Source organism: Macaca nemestrina, chromosome 12 (genome assembly GCF_043159975.1).
Source record: "Macaca nemestrina isolate mMacNem1 chromosome 12, mMacNem.hap1, whole genome shotgun sequence".
In the NCBI taxonomy this organism is placed as follows: domain Eukaryota; kingdom Metazoa; phylum Chordata; class Mammalia; order Primates; family Cercopithecidae; genus Macaca; species Macaca nemestrina.
The window spans coordinates 53,285,810-53,305,550 of NC_092136.1; the positions used below are offsets into that span (position 1 = coordinate 53,285,810).

Here is a 19,741-nt window from a genome sequence, read left to right on the forward strand (position 1 = left end):
TGGTTAACACCACCATGTAAGGGTACTGTACCTCGGTACAGATGTTTGGTTATTTATGCTGCAGACAACAAGTTAAAAACATCCACTAATATGCCCAAATCTTGATATCTAAATTCCATTCTCCAATAAAATAAATCAGGGCTTGTTGGAAAAGTGATTGATTTCAGGACTGGAGTAAGAAAAATATAAGATGGTCTTGGAGTATCTTATGATGTGAGAAACAAAGGAAATGCTCAAAAAAAAAATATATATATATATATATGGGCAGCTTGTTGAAAGTGTCCAGGAGGCAACCTGAAAGAGCTCCCAATGGCCAAAGCTGGAAGCCAATGAGCAAAAAAGTGAACGATAAAGTAGTACTGGATTAAACCCAAAGTATAAAATAAATATGTCCACAGTGATATAAATAAATAGAAATGACAACTCTTCCTTTTAGAATTCCAGTTAATAAATGCAGAAGGAATACAGAGAAGAGACCATCTCTGCTAGAACACTACCATAATAATTGCAGCAGATGCATTCTAAATGGATGCTAAAACTAGAGGGAGAAGTTTAAGGAGAACAGGATATTTACATAGTCTCAAAGTATCTCTCCCCACATAAATTAATTAAAAAGAAAAAACAGTCACTTTATAATGAAGAAATCTGGCAGTATGATACCACCTTGACAATGTGATTGAGGTTAACATGACCAGTGACAGGAAAAATAGCTAGAGGGGATCGTAAGGTCAGAGTGCTCACTCGAAACTCTGCGTCCTTTATACTCACAGGGTCATTAAAAAAAGAAAACAAACCAAAACATTCCCCCTAATCTCTGCTTTCAGACTGATCCCTCCCAGGAGCTCCTGATGCGCATATATATATATATTTATATGTGTGTGTATATATATATTTATATGTATGTGTGTGTGTGTGTGTGTATATATATATATATATATATATATTTTTTTTTTTTTTACTACACACTGGCTCACTCCACCTGGTTATCCTACCTGTAGGCTTTGAATGTGTATGCCCTGCCTTAGACATTTGAGATTAGGGTCTAAACTTAAGTTCACAAAAGAAGCATCACCTCCATAGTGAATCACCTTTTCAGCATGAAGGGTGAGATCTGAAATGATCTAATCTGCTTGTATGTAATGCCTGATTTGGGTTGCACAGATGTGACGCTGGATGGTTTTGTAACCATTCCTGGAGGCAAGATTCCTTCACGACCATGTTCCATTACTCTGTGGCCATGTTCTACCTTGCTTGCTCTGACAGCCTAGCATAGAACCTTTTGGCAGTTTCAGATCCTGAGTAGATGTCTGCTGGAGGAGTTAAAAGCTGTAGTCACTGGGAGAGATGCGTAGTGAGGTTCCCGGCTTAGCCATGTCTTCATGTGCCAAAGCTTTTTCATTTCCTCTCTGTATTCAGTTGCAGTTTATACACCCTTAAATATTAACACCCATTAATACTGATGTCTGAGAACCAAATCAGTTTAACTTCCTAGAAACTGCATTAGCCATTCATTCGTTCATTCATTCAATACACATTTTTTTTTTTTTTTTTTTTTTGAGAGGGAGTCTTGGTCTGTCCCCTACGCTAGAGTGCAATGGCATGATCTCGGCTCTATGCAACCTCCGCCTCCCAGGTTCAAGTGATTCTCCTGACTCAGCCTCCCAAGTAGCTGGGACTACAGGCGCCTGCCACCACGCCTGGCTACTTTTTGTATTTTTAGTAGAGATGGGGTTTCACCATGTTGGCCAGGCTGGTCTTGAACTCTTGACCTCAGGTGATCTGCCTGCCTAGGCCTCCCATCGTACGGGGATTATAGGCGTGAGCCACCGTGGCTGGCCTCAATATACATTAACTGCTAGGCAACATGTGCTAGACAATCTGATGGTGCTGGAGAAGCCTGGATAAATACATAGGACATGGCTCGTGCCTTGGGGAAGCCTATGCACATTTACCTAAACAGCCACAGATGACATGGAAAGTCTTAGGTATGTATATATACTCACATGTATGTATATACACATTTGTATGTATATACACACATATATGCATATATGTGCAAGTGTATATATAGTCCCTCAGAGAGAGATACATATATGTGTGTGTAGGGGGGGAACATAAAAAAAAGAGTATATGACTACCTTTTCTAAATGTGACTATAGGGCCAGGCGTGGTGGCTCCCTACTGTAATCCCAGTAAGTACTTCAGGAGGCTGAGGCAGGTTGCTTGAGCCCAGGAGTTTGAGACCTGCCTGGGCAACATGGCAAAACCCTGTCTCCACAAAAAACACAAAAATTAGCTGGGCATGATGGTGCATGCCCTGTAGTCCCAGCTACTCAGGAGGCTGAGGCAGGAGGGTCACTCGAACCCTGGAGGTCAAGGCTGCAATGAGCCAAGATCATGCCACTGCATTCCAGCCTGGGTGACAGCGAGAACCTGCCTCAAAAAAAAAAAAAAAAAAAAAAAAAAGTGACAGTACTGTAAAGGCTGTAATAGGGAGGCACATTTGATTAATTCTAGAGATCAGAAGGATGAGCAATAATGGTTTGCCCTGGTGGGTAAAGGAGGAAGGCAGGCCTTAGAGGCAGAAGGACTAGTATGAGCAAAAGTATAGGCATGTTAATATGTGTGGCATATGTAAAAATGCAGCAATGGTATACAAAAAAATAGTAAAACCAATGATGACATTTATCGAGCATCTGCTATGTGTCAGGCACTATCCTAAGCACTTTACACGCATTACCACACGGATGAGCCACATGTGTGGGAGTGGCCGGAGGTGAGGCCAAGGAGACAGCTGGGGGTCGTCGGATGATGGAATGCTTTGAATGTTGTGACAAGGGGTTTGGACTTTGTCCAGCAGGAGAGAGCCACTGAGAGTTATAAATAAGTACTGCAAGACTGGACTTGGGATTTTAAAAGTTTCCTCTGCCAGCTGCGTAGGGAATAGGTGGAGGAGGTGAGATGGGAAGCAAAGAAGTGAGTCTGGAAGTTTTTTCAATAGTTCAGAAAGTGAAAACGGCAGAGGATGTATTCAGGAGAGGTAGAAATGGGTCTTGCTGATCCCTGTATACATGGGGGCAGAGGAGGAAGGGAGGGGATTCTATGAACTCAGGGGAAGAAACAGCTTTAGAAAAGTGGATGAATTCAGTCTAAGGTAGATTCAGGTAGAGGTGCCCAGAGGGCAGTTAAGGATTGAAGTCTAGAATCTGAGGGGAAGGTTTGGGCCAGAGTTAGATTAGGAGCAGTAGAGGACACCTTAACTCCATTCAAGCTGAAATTTGTCCTTTCAACACTAAGATTACCCCTGAATTCTCCTTTCTCTCCCCTTTGTCCTTACATTTTCACATGAACAGCTGCAAAGCGACCCAGGGAGGAACACACACACATGCACAAGTCCACAGATGACAGAGGAACACATACATGCATCTGAAGGTGACAGAGGTCTAAAAATGCATACTCACGCCCATGCATGTAAATATACCTACAGAGGCCACACAGGCATGCTTTTCTGGAGAGAAGGAGGCATGCTTTCTAGCTATTAATATATAGTGGGGTCTCTTCATCTAACTGATGACCCTTGGCTGCTAGAAGGAGCAGGCCCACCTGGTCGTGGAGACTCCCTCTACAATTCATTCATGTAAAACATTACAAGAGGACATCTAAAGCCTTCACTGAGCTGTTATTCCACATTCCACACATTTGTAATCCATTTCCAGGTAAGCCACTGTAAACTGAGAATAACTCCTCCTAGCTACAAGTAGGTGATCCAACCACCTGCAGTTAAACACACATCCACTGCAGCACTGAACTCTCCTACCGAAAAGCTTCTGCAGGACTTGTCCATCATATAAATCTTCAGCCAGGTCTTTCACAATGATTCTTTCTCCAACCAACACATCATTAATCCAGTCAATTAATACCTACACAGAGAGAGAGAGGGAACGAGCAATAATAAGAAAGAGTTATGGTTTATTTTCTTACAGACCAGCTTTCTTATCCTAAACAATTAAAATCTAAATGAACTTTAGATTTTAAGTTTCATTTTATTTGAGATAGGGTCTCACTATGTTGCCTAGGCTAGACTCAAACTCCTGGGCTCAAGTGATCTTCCTGCCTCAGCCACCTGTGTAGCTGAGATTATGGGAGTGTTCCACTGTGCCCTGCTTTGAACTTCAGATTTCAAAAGCAGAAGAACTATCCACACCAGTGTGTGCACAGGTAGCTGCCAGTGTGAGCCCTACTGGCCTTCTTAATTTTCAGATGTACATCCTGCTAGTGCTGGTGGCACCAGTGTCCCTGTTAATATCTATGTCCCCTATTATTCCTTACTCTAATGGCAAGCAACATTCACAGTGTATAGCCATGAAAAGGTGGTTCATACCGGTAACCCCAACACTTTGGAAGGTCGCGGCAGGCAGATCACTTGAGGTCAGGAGTTTGAGACCAGCCTGGCCAACATGGTGAAACCCCGTCTCTACTAAAACTACAAAGATTAGTCAGGCATGGTGATAGGTGCCTGTAATCCCAGATACTCGGGTGTCTGAGGTAGGAGAATTGCTTGAACAGGGAGGTCGAGGCTGCAGTAAGCCAAGATCGTGCCACTGCACTCCAGCCTGGGCAACAGAGTGAGACTCTACCTCAAAAAAAAAAAAAAAAAAAAAAAAAAAAAAAAAAAGCTAAGTATACAGTGATGAGTTTTGGTCATTGTGCACTGTAGTTTAACCCCCACCACAACTGAGATACAGAACAGTTCCCTCCCCCGTAAGATGCTTCCGTAGGCCCCTTTGTACTCAATCTTCCTCCCTGACCACAGGCCTGGGGGAACCACTACAGTTTTGACATTTCTCCAATTTCTTATAAGTGGACATCATCCTTTGTGTTGGATGTCTTTGCCTTAGCATAAATATGCTGCCTTTATAACACAGCGATAGCCAGACAGCATTGCCATCCCTGGGTGGGCTGATGTTGGAGCCTGGAGGCTTTACAGGACATTGTTCCACTGTCCCAAGACAGGAAGATAGCAACTGTAACACCTACTGTATACCAGGCACTGCACTGTATCCAGTAGAGTAAGTCCCCACCTCTGTCTTGGAGAGGCTTATGGGGGCAGAAAACCGGTCAACCAAAGGATTATAACATAAAGGGTTCAAATCCTAGGGTGGGAAGGACATGGTGCTATGAGAGAGTAGAGGAGAGGCCCCAACAGGCTGGGAGTGGGCAGGAGAGATCGGGAATGAGGGGAGGCTTCCAGAAAGCCTTGTGTTTGAGGAGACTTTTTTTTTTTGAGGTAGGGTCTTGCTATGTTGCCTAGGCTGGAGTGCAGTGGCTATTCACAGGTACAATCATAGTCCACTATAGCTTCAAACTTCTGTCCTCAAACCTTCATCTGAAAGTAGCTGGCACTACAGGTACATGCCACTGTGCCCAGCTCCTAAGGAGACTCTTAAAAGAATACTAGGAGTTGACCAGAAAGAGTAGGATTTCAAGGTGGTCAAATCAGCCTAGATCTAGAAAACTGAACCTCCCTCTGGAAGTACGGAGGTAGCTATAAAGTGATCCGTGTGTTTGGTCAGCACTCCAGGGCTCATGCCTATGTGCATCTCCAATCCTCCACTCCCTCAAACAGGGCCCGAGTGCAGGTTTAGGTCTGGGAGATCAACACTGAAGACGGAACCATTTGGAGCCCATTCTGACCTTGTGCTTACCCTCAGGGGTCTCCTGAGCAAGCAGTAGCTTACCCATTCTAGCATGGTGAATGCCCTCTGATAGGAGCAAGCCCAGGGCTAGACCCTTTCCCCCTACCCTTGCCCATACAGGCCCAGCACCCCGGAGAGGTGCAGCAGCAGGCAGAGCCTGCACCTCAACTGTTCCATCTTCTTCCTGCACAGCAAGGCGAGGGCTTAGGGTCTCACTGGGCAGGGGCAGTCACCTGTGGGTGCAGCACAGACTGCATCAGGAAAGGCCAGATACCCAACATGCATAGCCCAACTGCCTGTGGGGCTCTGGTTGTGATCCAGGGGAGTAAGAGGCTGCATGGCGGCCTAGCCAAGGCTGCCTCCTTTCTCTTGAACTCTGGGGTCAGGGCACAGACTCAGGGCACAGACTCCCTTCAGCAGACAGAAGGGACATTTATACATCTCCTCTGAGATGACTGCCCTCAGTCCTCTAGTCCCTAGTGAGATGGCCCAACCCTCACATGGGTTTGATTTTACTTCTGAAAACTCCTGGCTGACTTTGAAATTCCTACCCATTCATCCACCCACCCTTCCTCCTCCTTCCTTTCCTCCATCCATCCTCCAATGTTTATTAAATACCTGCTATATGTGATATTCTGTGCTGGGTCCTTGGGGTACAATGATAGAAAAAAAAGACAGTTTCTAACCCCAAAAAGTTCACCATTTAGTGAAAGAGACAGAGAAGTCTGCTATAATATTACGTGGAGATGACAACAGAACTAAGGACAGGGCCATAGCAGCCATGGAGGGGCTGAGCCATGGCACTAGAGTTCAGAGCAAGCTTCCTGGAGCAAGTAGCCACGCTGAGACTTTCAGATGAAGGGCATGAGAGGCATTGTAGTCAGAGTGGACTGCATTAGCCAGGCTTTGGCAGTGGGGAGTTTTGGGAGCACGCATGGGCTGCTGGGAGGAGCAGTTCTGGCATCCCTGTGTTGCCGGGTAGTGGTTAATCTGAGGTTTGAAGAGGCAGCTAGAGCAAGGACGCTAAACACCACCTCTAGGAGTGGACTACAACCTGAGGTGGACAGGAAACTCTGACAGATCTTGCACAGGGGAACCGCATATTCGCATGGGGAATGAATCACTCTGACATCCAGTGCTTTTTTTTTTTTTTTTTTTTTTTGAGACAGGGCCAGGCTGGAGTGCAGTGGCGTGATCATAGCTCACTGCAACCTCTGCCTCCCAGATTCAAGCCATCCTCCCACCTCAGCCTCCTGAGTAGCTGGGACTACAGGCATGCGGCACCACACTTTGCTAATTTTTGTATTTTTAGTAGAGATGGTGTTTCACCACGTTGCCCAGGCTGGTCTCAAACTCCTGAGCTCAAGTGATCCACCCACCTTGGCCTCTGCAGAGTGCTGGGATGACAGGTGTGAGTGCCTTTTGTCTTAAGTGCAGCCTGGTTAAGCTGAAGAGGAGGAACATAGGACAGGGAATAAGATGCAGGTGAGAAACAAACAGTTTTGGAAGGACAAGCACACACCAGCCACTGCGCAGGTACATTATGCACAATATGTCACTTCACCTCCTTCATTTCTGCTTGAATTCCGTCTCCTTGTTTATGACCATAAACAAACCTTTTGGCTTTTCTGAGACTTGGTTTTGTCATCTGGAAAACAGGGATGAGACTAATTCCTACTTTACTGCCTGCTCTTGAAGGTCCTTGAGAAAATAAGCATTTTGTGCACTCTGGAATGCTGGCCATCGTGAGCTTACCTGTACTGAACTGTCTGGTGCTGTGACCAGCACCACTCACTGGGCATTTGTCACGTCCCACGCTTACATAATTGGTTACGTTTTCGATGGCCATCTCCTAGACCACCCACTGCCTGATGCAGGGGCTGCCATGACTTTCTACCTTCACGGAGGGGCTCGTGGGGTGCCTGCACAGAGCAGGTGGCATATGGACACCTGGTGGGTCTGTGAGGCACCTAAAGCTGCTCCTGATTTCTTCTTACCTTCATCAGTTCTTGAAGCTTGGGGTCACTGCGTGAGTTTGGATCCACCATTGTTCGCACCTCATTCTCCTCTTTAAAAAGAAAAGGAATTCAGTGGGGGTGCTGGCACGAGAAAGCTTAAGCGAATTCAGAGACAAGAGCACAGTTACCCAGCATCGTGTCCTCGGGGTCCAGCTCAAAGGGAATCGGGCTGAGGGGCAGGTTAATGGCATTCATTCCCTCCTCCTGCAGCTCGGACACTGGAAGAAAAGGAAGAGCAGGGTCACATTTCAGCTGACGGACGGCAGGGGGTCGGAGCTCTTTAACAAGGGTGTTAGATATTGACATTGAGAAAAAAACCCACTAAGGGTAGATTACAGCTGTTACTCAGCCTACGATCAATTCATGGCGTCGCCTGGCTGAAAGGACCTAATTGTCCCCTTAATCTCACCTCTGCCAGCTGTCACTTCACTTGCCTTCCTCAGGGAAGCAGTGAGGTCTCAAAAGCACAGAAATCTCCCTCCTCTCAGAAAAGATTTCGGAATAAATGGAAGCGAGGTGGGCGCTGGCTTCTTTCTGAGTCTCTGCCTCCTGCCTGTCCCTTCTTCCTGTCTGGTGCCCAGTGACTGTTTGCTGACAGGATGAACGGGGTCATGGGTTTGAGGCTATATGTACGTTGTAAAGCATTTCCATCCTCACTTCCACCCTCCTCTGACTTCTCACCTCTCCTGGCTTCCCTGAGGTACTCTCCTGATTATCTGCCTTCCCACCTCCATCCAACCCCAGCCACCGCTCAAAAATACCTCAGTCCTGGCCCTCCCCTGAGCTCTGGTCCTGTCCCTTGAGATGGAACCAGCTGTGGGACCTGGGGCCAGGCACTTCATCTCTCTTGGCCCACTTCCTCAGCTGAAAATAAGAGTTTGACTGGATTAACAGTAAACTTTTACAGTCTTCGAATCCTAGAAATCTATAATTCTACCTTCCTCAGAAAGAAAAACAAAAACAGGTAAAAACTACCAAAGATTACCAGCCCACGCTCCTCCAAGTGCCCAGCCCCCATATGGAGCCTTAGTACAGAAAAATTCCTCCCACAAAACCAGTTGTGTGACAGACATTTGTTGAGTGCTGACCTTGGATTACCCCTCCTAAAAGCAGTGACTTAAATCCCCTTGCTTTTCGCCAATTAAGCACAGAAAGGCCATTTTCTCAGAGGCGTTGGTCACCAAGAGGTTCTTAAAGAGCTAATACAGCAGCTGCAATCAACCTTAATAAAAGCAACGTCCCATCTTTCCATTTTATTTTTTTTATTGACTCTGGCCTCACCAACTGCCAGCATAGACTTGCAAGAAATTCTAAGCACAAGGCAGCCACTTACAAAGAGTTCTTTCACATCGGTACACGCACTGATAGCTGCAGCTGGACTGAAAGGAGAATGAGGAACAAAGGGAGTGAAACACTCTACGCCCTAAGAGACACAACTTGCATGGCGAGGCTGGTATTTAGTACCTTTGCAGCGGGCCTTTGACATTCACATAGGGTACCAGCCAGTCACCACCTTGAATCTCCACATTCATAGACACCTACCATTTCATAGAATTCTCCATAAAACATGACAGAAACACAGAAGGGGTACCTTCAAAGCTTAAATCAAACTTGTCCAACCCACAGCTCACGGGCTGCAATGTGGCCCAGGATGGCTTTAAATGCAGCCCGACGCAAATTCATAAACTTTCTTAAAACATTATGAGATTATCTGGAGATTTTTTTTTTAATAGTTCATCAGCTATCATTAGTGTTTAGTGCATTTTATGTGTGGCCTAAGACAATCCTCCTTCCAATGTGGCCCAGGGAAGCCAAAAGAAATGATTCTGTAGGTACAGATTGTGTTTGTTTTCCAGTTAAGCACAACTGCTTCCTTAGACTTCTATAGTTTCTTCTAATATCTCCCCTAGAACTACGAATTTCCTTTCTTTCCCAGGCTATTTCTCACAAAGAAGCACCGTTTTCATTACTTTGTTAACAAGCATTGCTGTGCATGCAGTAAGCAGTGGAAATAAAGTCATGTTTAAACGTGGCTGCAAGGCTAGGCTTACTGGCCAGTGAAAGAACTTGCTCCTGCCTGGGAATTTCTCTCCTATAGCTACACTGATCTGCACTGTCCAATACAGTAGCTACTAGCCACTTGAGCTATTTAAATTTCAATGAATTAAAAATTCTGCTCCTTAGCGGCACCACCTACATTTCAAGCACTCAATGGCTACAGGTGGCTGGTACCTACAATACTGGACAGCATGGATATAGAAAGTTTCCATCACAAGGTCGTCAAGTGTGTTCTCATGATTTAAGTGAGGACATGCCATATTTGATTTTCTGCTCCTGTGTTAGTTTGCTAAGGATAATGGCCTCCAGCTCCATCCATGTCCCTGCAAAACACATGATCCTGTTCTTTTTTTTTCATGGCTGCATAGTGCTCCATGGTGTATATGTACCACATTTTCTTTATCCAGTCTATAGTTGATGGGAAAATAACCCATACAACAAACCCCCGGGACACAAGTTTGCCTATGTAACAAACATGTACCCCTGAACTTAAAGTTAAAAAATAAAAGTTTTTAAAGAGATTAAGTGGATAATGTTGTCCTAGGTCATCCCATTCAACTAATGTCCATGTCCACATTTAAATCTCCAACCCGGGTCTGACTCTGAGCTCCAAGCTTATGAATCTAATTGCTTATTCAATGTATCCTCTTAATTCTATTTGTAGAGATCTCAAATGTACACATCCAAACAGAACTTGTGATTCTCAACACCCTCATACCCACCATACCAGCACTAAAATGAACCTGTTCTTGATTCTTATCCTCCTCAGTAGATGGCACCACTATTTACACCATGGTTCACGCCAAGCTCCGAGGAATCGCTCTTAAGTTCTCATTTTCCTCACTTTTTACATCCGTCCAAAACACTGGCAAGTTTTGTGGGCTCCACCTCCAAACCAGGACCCAATTCCCCACTTCTCACCATCTCCCCACTCCACCATCCTGACTTGAGTCACCGTTATCTTTCGCCTGGTCTATCAGAACCACCTTCTGACAGCTCTACTGCTTTGCTTGCATTTCCCCCACTCTCACCTACTTCCCACAGTGCAGCCAGAATGTTCTATAAAAATGTAAATAGGATCATACATTCTCCCACTTCAAGCTTTCTTGTGACGTCCCATCATACTCAGGTCATACGTAGGAGTTGAGATTTTATTCTATCAGACTCTGATTAGCGCCCCCCACCTCTTCTCATGTTTTATTTTCTCATCATGATCTGAAATAATAATGTATATGTCTGTTAACTCTCTCCCCCACCAGAATGTAAGTTTTGTAAGGACTGGCACTATTTCTCTTTTGTTCACTATTAGATCCTCGATGAGGCCAGAGGGTACAGTGGTTAGAAGCCAGGCTGCCTACGTTCACATCCAGACTCTACCATCCACCAGCTCTGTGGCCTTGGGCAAGTTCCTCAACCTCTCATGCCTTAGATTTCTCATCTGCAAAATGGGAGTGACAGCAATATTGCCGACCTCCAAGGGTTGCTGAGAAGATTAAATGAGTTAATATATGCAAAGTACCCAGAAGCATGCGCGGCAGATGGTAAGAGCTAGGTAAATATATGCAGCTATTATTACTACTTAAAACAACATCTCAAGCATTGTAAGCACTCAAGAAATATTTGTTGAATACATAATTCAAACTGTCAAGACTACCCTTCAACTGCACAGGTTATGAGTTGCGACAGAATTTGCCAAAGCAGAGTATGGGATGCAAAGGATTTTACCTTTTTCCCAGAAAAACAAAATACATTTACATTTTAGCCTGTGTGTGTGCACGTGTGCATGCGCATGCACGCACATTTCTGGGGCAGCATTTCCAGCTTACATTTTGTAAGGGAAGTAAAGTCACATCTGTCCCAAGACTTGTTGTACAGCCAAAGTGAGCCAATTTGTAAATAGAGAGGTATTGAAACATCTCTAAAGTGTGACTAGCAACGCAATATTTGAAGCCAGGACTCCTAAAGGTGGATCTGAACAGGATCTCTTTTTCTGCGTAGATCACTGTTAAAAATGTTTTCAGATGAAAAATCCCCAGTCAGAAACATTCCCCTCTGCCCTGCCTCTTTAATTCACTCACAGAGACATAACAAATCCAAGAAGAAAGGCCAAGATATGTTTGCAATTGGAAATGTTTTTTTCAGGAAACGATTTGGTACAGGAACATCATTCCCATTCCATTAACTGCTGACTCTGAGCCAACTGTTTGTAAAAGTGAATATGCAAACTGCCCAGTGCAGGCCTGGCCCGTGCCCCATGGGGCCCCATTAGTGGCCACTTTCCCAAAACAGCCCTCCTGCTTTGGAGGTTTCATTTCTATTAAACCAAAGCAGGACCCAGCAGAAGCCCCTTGCCAATCCTCAGGCACTGAAAGAGAAAGAGCCACAACCAAATTTTCTCGGCACAGAATGGGAATCTGATGTTCATCCCCTGAACCTCCTCTGACAATCTAAAACTAGGTCCGAAAGTCTTGCAGCGCCATTGAGCCATAACTTAATAAACAGATCAAATGCCCAGCTGAAGGTCGGGCTAGGGAAAGCAGGGAGATTGCCTGAACCCCTGAAGTGCTCACCATGAGAAAGGGGGCTTTTGTTTCCAGGGATATGTGGTCCGACTCTGGGTCCACATGCGCAGAAGAAAGTACCTGGATGGGCTTTGGTGTATGGATTTGAACCCTACTTCTGTTTTTATCAACTGTGGAACCTTATTTAAGTAGGTTAACCTCCCTGAAATTCAGTATAAAACAATTCTGTCCATAACAAGGGTGTAGCTGACACTGGTGGTTTGCTCCCCAACATTTATCCGTTTTCCCTTCTGAAAGAACCCTCATTTTGTTCCAGTATACACCCCTCCCTCCTATGCCTCCAGGTAAAGCCACTATTGGTTTAAACAAATTATGATGATCTTGATCCCTGTAGCAGTGGTTGGCTCAAGCATCATCATGTCAATTCTGGTCAATGAACTGTGACAGAAAATTTCTAGAAGCTTCCGGAATCACTTTCCTTCATTCTAAAGAGAGACCCAAGGAAGAGAAGGCAACCTCCTCCTTCTAATCATTATTGTGCCAGGATATTATACCTGGATTTGTTGCAGCCATTTTGTAGCCATGCACTGAGTAAGCTCAAGGAAGAAGCTAGTGTGTTGAGGTTGGCAGAGAAGAAATATAGAAAGATGGGGTTCTTGTTGATACTATTAAGCCACCACCCCTGGAACCACTCAAACTCTATGTGTCTTGTTATAGGAGATAAAATAAATTCCCTTATTGTTTGAGCCAGTTAGAAGAGGTATTTTTCTTGGCCTCAGAGCCCAAACTCCCTAACTGATAACATGGGGATACCAGGATTCTAAAGTCAATGGGTGAATAGAGTAGGTCTGCAATGAATGGTAATTTCCCCTGATTTTTGTTCATGAAGAAAAGAAACGCTGTGGCATCCCAGAATACATCTAGGGACTGAAAGAATACAGGGGAAAGCAAACATGGAGAGAATAGACAGAGGTCTCTAAATATTCAAGGCCAGTAACTTCATTCAACCAATAAGCATTACTGGGCGCTGCCTCTGAAGCAGTCCCCATGCCAGCACTAGTGATACAGGTTTGGGGATTTGACATAGGCCTGCCTCAGTCTGCTCAAGGTGGTGGGAAAGGTAGGCCCATAGATGCAGTGCACACGGTGCTACACTCAGAGGTGACAGAGGTGTAAGGAGAGAGTCACAGGGGCTCATGTAGAACAAGGCAAACTTTGGATGGAAAAGATTGGGAAGTAGTCCTAGAAAACGAAACATTTGAACTGGACCTTGAAAATGTAAATTTTCAACCAACACACGTGCACTACAAAAGGCACATCTTGTGTAAAAATAGCAAGATGTGGAAAAACAGGGCAGGTGTTGAAGGAGTAGTGATTATGTCTGAGCACAGAGAATGCAAGTGTGCACAGGGGAAGGGGGCGAGGAATGGAATAGCAGATAAGTAGAGCGGGGGTCCAGAGTGTTAGGGTATTGAATTTGTCTATTCTCCACACTCCCAGAACCACGCCCACTGCATCTGTACTTGCCAAAAACCATTCTGAGAGAGGGCAAGAAAAGAACCAGGATGTTCTTTCTCCTTCAGGGCCAGTGGGCCCCAGTGAGATGTTTAGGCTGCTCTAGATCCTTATCAGAACTCTGATTATTAATTTCTAGTCCTCTTGAAAGTTACTAAGGCTCCCTTAATTTCTAAATGATTCAAGGGCCTATACAGAAGCTCCTGGCACCTAAAGACAACTATATTGTCTGGTCAGCAAGTCCCAGCAATGTTTCTCTACGTGAAAAATCAATCTGAAAGAACATCTACAACAACAACAACAAAAAAAAAACGTAAAAAACCCTACAGCCTAACATCATACTTTATGATGAGAAATTGGATGCTTTGCCCCTAAAAATGGGAACAAGTCAAGGATGTCTCCTCTCACCATGCCTACTCAAAATTACACTAGAAATCTTAGTACAATAACACAAGAGAAGAAAATAAAAGGTAAACAAAGACAAAGAAAGTGTCTTTGTTTGTAGGTGATATTTGTAAAGAATCAACCACAAAACAAACAAACAAACAAACAAAAAAACCACCAATGCCCCGCACCCTCAAAACTCCTAGAATAAGCAATTCTAGCAAGGTTGCAGAATGCAAGGCTAATATACAAAAGTCAGCTGCTTCCTATATACTACCAATGAATGGTTGACATTTAAAAATTAAAAATACAGTATAACTTATAGTAGCACAAAAAATGCAATACTTGGGTATAAATCTAAAAAAAAATGGGCACACCATATCTTCTGATAAAACCCAGATGATCTAAATAAAGGAGGAGATATTCAGTGTTCAAGGACTGGAAAACTTAAGATGTCAATTCTTTCCAACTTCATTTATAGATTCAATGTTAATCTCAGTCAAAATCACAGAAAGCTATTTTGTGAATATTAACAAACTGATTCTAAAGTTTACACAAAAAGACAAGAGACCTAGAGTAGCCAACAAAATACGGAAGAATAACAAAGTTGGAGGACGAACACTACCATACTTCAAGACTACTATAAAGATACAATCATCAATTGTTAAAATGATCACAGACCTAAATTAAAGCACAATACTATAAAACTTCTAGAAAAAAAAAAAAACATAGGAGAAAATCTGTGTGACGTACGGTTTGATGATGAGTTTTTAGATACAACACCAAAAGGATAATCAATGAAAGAAAACTTGGTGAGTTGGGCTTTATTAATATTTCTACTCTACAGGTCGGGCACAGTGGCTCACGCCCGTAATCTCAGTACTTTGGGAGGCCGAGGCAGGCGGATCATAAGGTCAGGAGTTTGAGACCAGCCTGGCCAACATAGTGAACCCCGTCTCTACTAAAAATACAAAAATTAGCCCGGCATGGTGGCGCACACCTGTAGTCCCAGCTACTTGGGAGGCTGAGGCAGGAGAATTGCTTGAACCTGGGAGGCGGAGGTTGCAGTGAGCTGAGATCAGACCACTGCACACTGCACTCCAGCCTGGGCAACAGAGTGAGACTGTGTCTCAATAAATAAGTAAGTAAGTAAGTAAGTAAGTAAGTAAATAAATAAATAAATCAGTCAGTCTATTCTACAAAATATACTGTTAAAGAATGAAAAGACAAGGCAGAGACTGAGAGAAAATATTTGCAAAATACCTATCTGATAAGACTTCTATGCAAGTCTGATCCAACTACAAAATGGGCAAAAGACCTGAATAAGCATGTCACCAGAGAAGACGTACATATAGCAAAGAGGCATATGAGAGGATGTTCATTATCATTTGTGATTAGGGAATGACAAAACACCAATGAGATATCACTAGACAGCAATTAGAATGGCTAAAATCCAAAAAAACTGACAACACTAAATACTGGTAAGGGATGTGGAGCAACAGGAACTTTCATTTATTGCTAGTGGGAATGCAAAATAGTAGAGCCACTTTGGAAGACAGTTTGGTGTTTTCTTACAAAACTATAATTTTACCATATAATCCAGCAGTCAATCTCCTAGGTATTTACCTGACTGATTTGAAAACATGTTCACACAAAGCCCTGAATGTGAATATTTATAGCAGCTTCATTCATCATCACCCAAAACTACAAGCAACCACCTTGCTTGTAGTTTAACTCACCTATTAGATTTAGAAGAGACATGAAAGAATCTTAAATGCATATTCCTAGACAAAGAGGTTGGTCTAAAAAGGCTATATGCTATACAACTCTAATTATATGACATTCTGGAAAAGGTGAAACTAGAGAGAGTAAAAAGATAAGTGGAAGAAAATGCTGAATAGGCAAAGTACAGAAGATTTTTTTTTTTTTTTTTTTTTTTTGAGACGGAGTCATGCTCTGTCGCCCAGGCTGGAGTGCAGTGGCCGGATCTCAGCTCACTGCAAGCTCCGCCTCCCGGGTACACGCCATTCTCCTGCCTCAGCCTCCCAAGTAGCTGGGACTACAGGCGCCCGCCACTTCGCCCGGCTAGTTTTTTGTATTTTTTAGTAGAGACAGGGTTTCACCGTGTTAGCCAGGATGGTCTCGATCTCCTGACCTCATGATCCGCCCGTCTCGGCCTCCCAAAGTGCTGGGATTACAGGCTTGAGCCACCGCGCCCGGCCAGAAGATTTTTAAGACAGTGAAAGTGTTCTGTATGATACTGTAACGGCAGACACATGATATTTATAGTATAAGAAATGTCTTAGTACATTTTCTGTTGCTTATAACAGAATGTCTGAAACTGGGTAATTTATAAAGAAAAAAAATTTCTTACAGTTATGGAAGCTGAGATGTCCAAGGTTGTGGGGCCACATCTAGTGAGGGCCTTTGTGCTGGTGGGGACTCTCTGCAGGGTCCTGAGGCAGCATATGGCAAAGGGGCTGAGTGTGCCAGCTCACAGCTCTCTTCCTCTTCTTATAAAGCCACTAGTCCCATTCCATAACTCATTAATCCATTAATGGATTAATCCAGGCATCCCCAACCCCCAGGCTATGAACTAGAACGTGGACCAGTACTGGTCCATGGCCTGTTAGGAACTAGGCTGTACAGCAGGAGGTGAGCAGTGGGTGAGTATTACTACCTGAGCTCTGCCTCCTGTCAGATCAGTGGCAGCATTAGATTCTCATAGGAGCGCAAACCCTGTTGTGAATTGTGCATGCAAGTGATCTAGGTTGTGTGCTCCTTATGAGAATTTACTGCTTAATCATCTGAGGTGGAACAGTTTCATCCCTAAACTACCCTCCATCCAACCCCATGTCCATGGAAAAACTGTCTTCCATGAAATGGGTCCCCGGTGCCAAAAAGGTTGGGGACTACTGGCTTAATCCAGGTAGAGCAGTCAAGAGTCAATCACCTCTTAAATGCCCCACCTTTCAATACTGCCACATTGGGGATTAAGTTTTAACATGAGTTTCAGAGGTGACAAATATTCAAACCCTAACAAGGAGTAAACCTTAATGTAAGCAAATTAAAAAATCATTTAGAAGGTTAGAGGACCCAAGGATGTAATGCAGATTGTGACAATAGAATCTAACTGTATTACAAATATACAGATGACCTCAGTGAAAGGGGTGATGGGATAAGTGGAAAATAAGTGGAAGTGAGCTGAGATCAGACACTGATCAGACACTGATCAAAAAAAATCAGAAAATTTTTTTTCTTTATAAATTACCCAGTTTCAGACATTCTGTTATAAGCAACAGAAAATGTACTAAGACATTTCTTATACTATAAATATCATGTGTCTGCCGTTACAGTATCATACAGAACACTTTCACTGTCTTAAAAATCTTCTGTACTTTGCCTATTCAGCATTTTCTTCCACTTATCTTGCCTTAAGTACTAACTTAAATATCTCTGGAAATGAGATGATTCATTCCAGAGACCAAAGGCAAAAGGAACTGCATCTAGGCACTGCACACTAGTTGATAAAGTTGTTTCCCATAGGGTATGGGTTAACAATGCTGATACTGCTATATGTGTATACTGGAATTGAACAATTAAGTAAATGAATGGTGGATGGTAGGAGCCAGGTTTCTCACTGGAGTGGGAGGTTATAGATAAACAATGGGAGAAAGCTAGGATGGTCCATGTGGTAATGCACTGGAGTTAGAGACACCAGTAAGAACTTATGTTTACCTTAACATAGATACCAGATGGTTACAAGATATGTGTATATGTCTCTAAGTATTTCTATAAATTAGTGCACACACATATATTTCCTTACTGTGTTAACTGAGAGGGCCTAGATGCATCAATACTCCAGTAGTAATGAATGTACATGGAGCCCAGATATTCATTTCTAGTCCTGTTCTTCAATAAATGTAACCAGGGCTCCTTGGAAAAATGGCTGATTCTAGGACTGCAGAGAAAATATATAAGCTCGGAGCCAGAAAGGAAGGAAGTACTCAGGAAAAAAAAAAAAAAAAGAGGGATGTCAAAGGCCCACAGGAGCTGATTGAAAGAGCTGGCCAAAGTTGGAACAATTTGAATAACAAAGTAAAGTAGTATTGGATTATAATAAAGTGGATTATCATACAAATTGGGTTATAATAATCTAAAGCCCACAGATAAAATAAATGTCTGTGAATCCACATTGATAAATAACTGAATAAATTAATACATGGAAGAGAAAAAACTAATCTGTACAGAATTTCAAATTTACCTAGATCCTCTGTTCTGAAAGAATGGAGCATAACTCCCCCTCTTTATGTGTGGGCTGCATCTAGTGACTTTCTTCCAAAGAGTACTGTATAGGAAGGAGGAAAAAAGTATGCCTTTACAGTGGAGAAATGTGACAAACACCACCTCAGCTAGGTAAACAAGACCAACATCCACAGTCATAAACCATGTTGATGTTATGTACCCTTGATATGATGTGATGAAAATGGCACTTTACCCCTGTGACTTTCCTTCCAGAAACCCATAACTATAGCCTAAGCATGAAAAAATGTCAAATTCCAATAGGAGGGCATCCTAAAAAATACTTGACCAGTACTCCTCAAAACTGTCAAAGTCATTAAAAAAAAACAAAGTCTGAGAAACTGTCACAGCCAAGAGAAGCCTAAGGAGACGTGAAGACAAAACGTAACGTGGAACAGATAGAGTACATTAAGTACAAGCTAAAGAAATCTGAATAAACTATGGCTTTAGACATAATATAGTAATATCAATAATAATATAATATAAAAGTAATATATCAATAACTGTAAGTTAGTAATAATATATCACTGCTGTCCGTTAATTTTAAGAAATGTACCATACTAATGTAAGATGTTAATAAGAGAGAAAACTGGGCATGGGATATACGAAAACCCTGTTCTCCCTTTCCTTTTTTTTTTTTTTTTTGTAAATTTAAAACTATTCTAAAAATATATAGTATTCATGAAATGGGGTGGAAATCCAAGATATTATGAGACAATAAATGTTTCCTCCCATCACCACGGAGATAGTAGTAATTTATCTGACTAAGCTCTGTAGAAGCATTTGGACAGGAGGCAAAGCCCAAAGATCACTACAGTGCAAGGCGTACTCATTCTCAACTGAGAACTCAAAGTTGTTGGTTGTTTCCAGGGCTGAGATGAGAAAAGTTAGGAAAAGACAGAGCTTCCTCCTAACTTCAGGATGCCTGGCCGGGTCATTTCTACTTTATTAAAAATTGGTCTGTCTCACTAGTACAAGTGTCACTGAAAGTTCGGTAGTCTCTTCAATGACTTTTCTCTGGACTTGCATCTATCCATGGTCCCCTATGGAGGTCTTTATACCGTGGGCTTTTGTATTAGTTCTCTATTGCTGTAGTAACAAATCACAAACTTCGTGGCTTAAAACAATACAAATATATTATCCTTGCAGACCTGCAAGTTAGAAGACCAACATGGGTCTCACTGGGCTAAAGCCAAAGTGTCAGCAGGGCTGTGTTCCTTTCTACTGGCTTAGGGGGTAATCCATT

The 19,741-nt window shown here is 43.1% G+C and overlaps 1 protein-coding gene across 2 annotated transcripts in view; it reads right to left on the reverse strand.

The window, feature by feature from the left end:
* LOC105486898 (parvin alpha) overlaps positions 1-19,741 on the reverse strand; it is a 168,443-nt gene that overhangs the window by 55,715 nt on the left and 92,987 nt on the right. For both annotated transcript variants that reach the window (XM_011750004.2, XM_011750005.2), the window contains exons 2-4: positions 7,843-7,932; positions 7,694-7,764; positions 3,818-3,920 (exon numbers count right to left, since the gene is read on the reverse strand). In XM_011750004.2, coding sequence (XP_011748306.1) covers positions 3,818-3,920; positions 7,694-7,764; positions 7,843-7,932 — 264 coding nt within the window. The remainder of the gene's footprint in view (positions 1-3,817; positions 3,921-7,693; positions 7,765-7,842; positions 7,933-19,741) is intronic.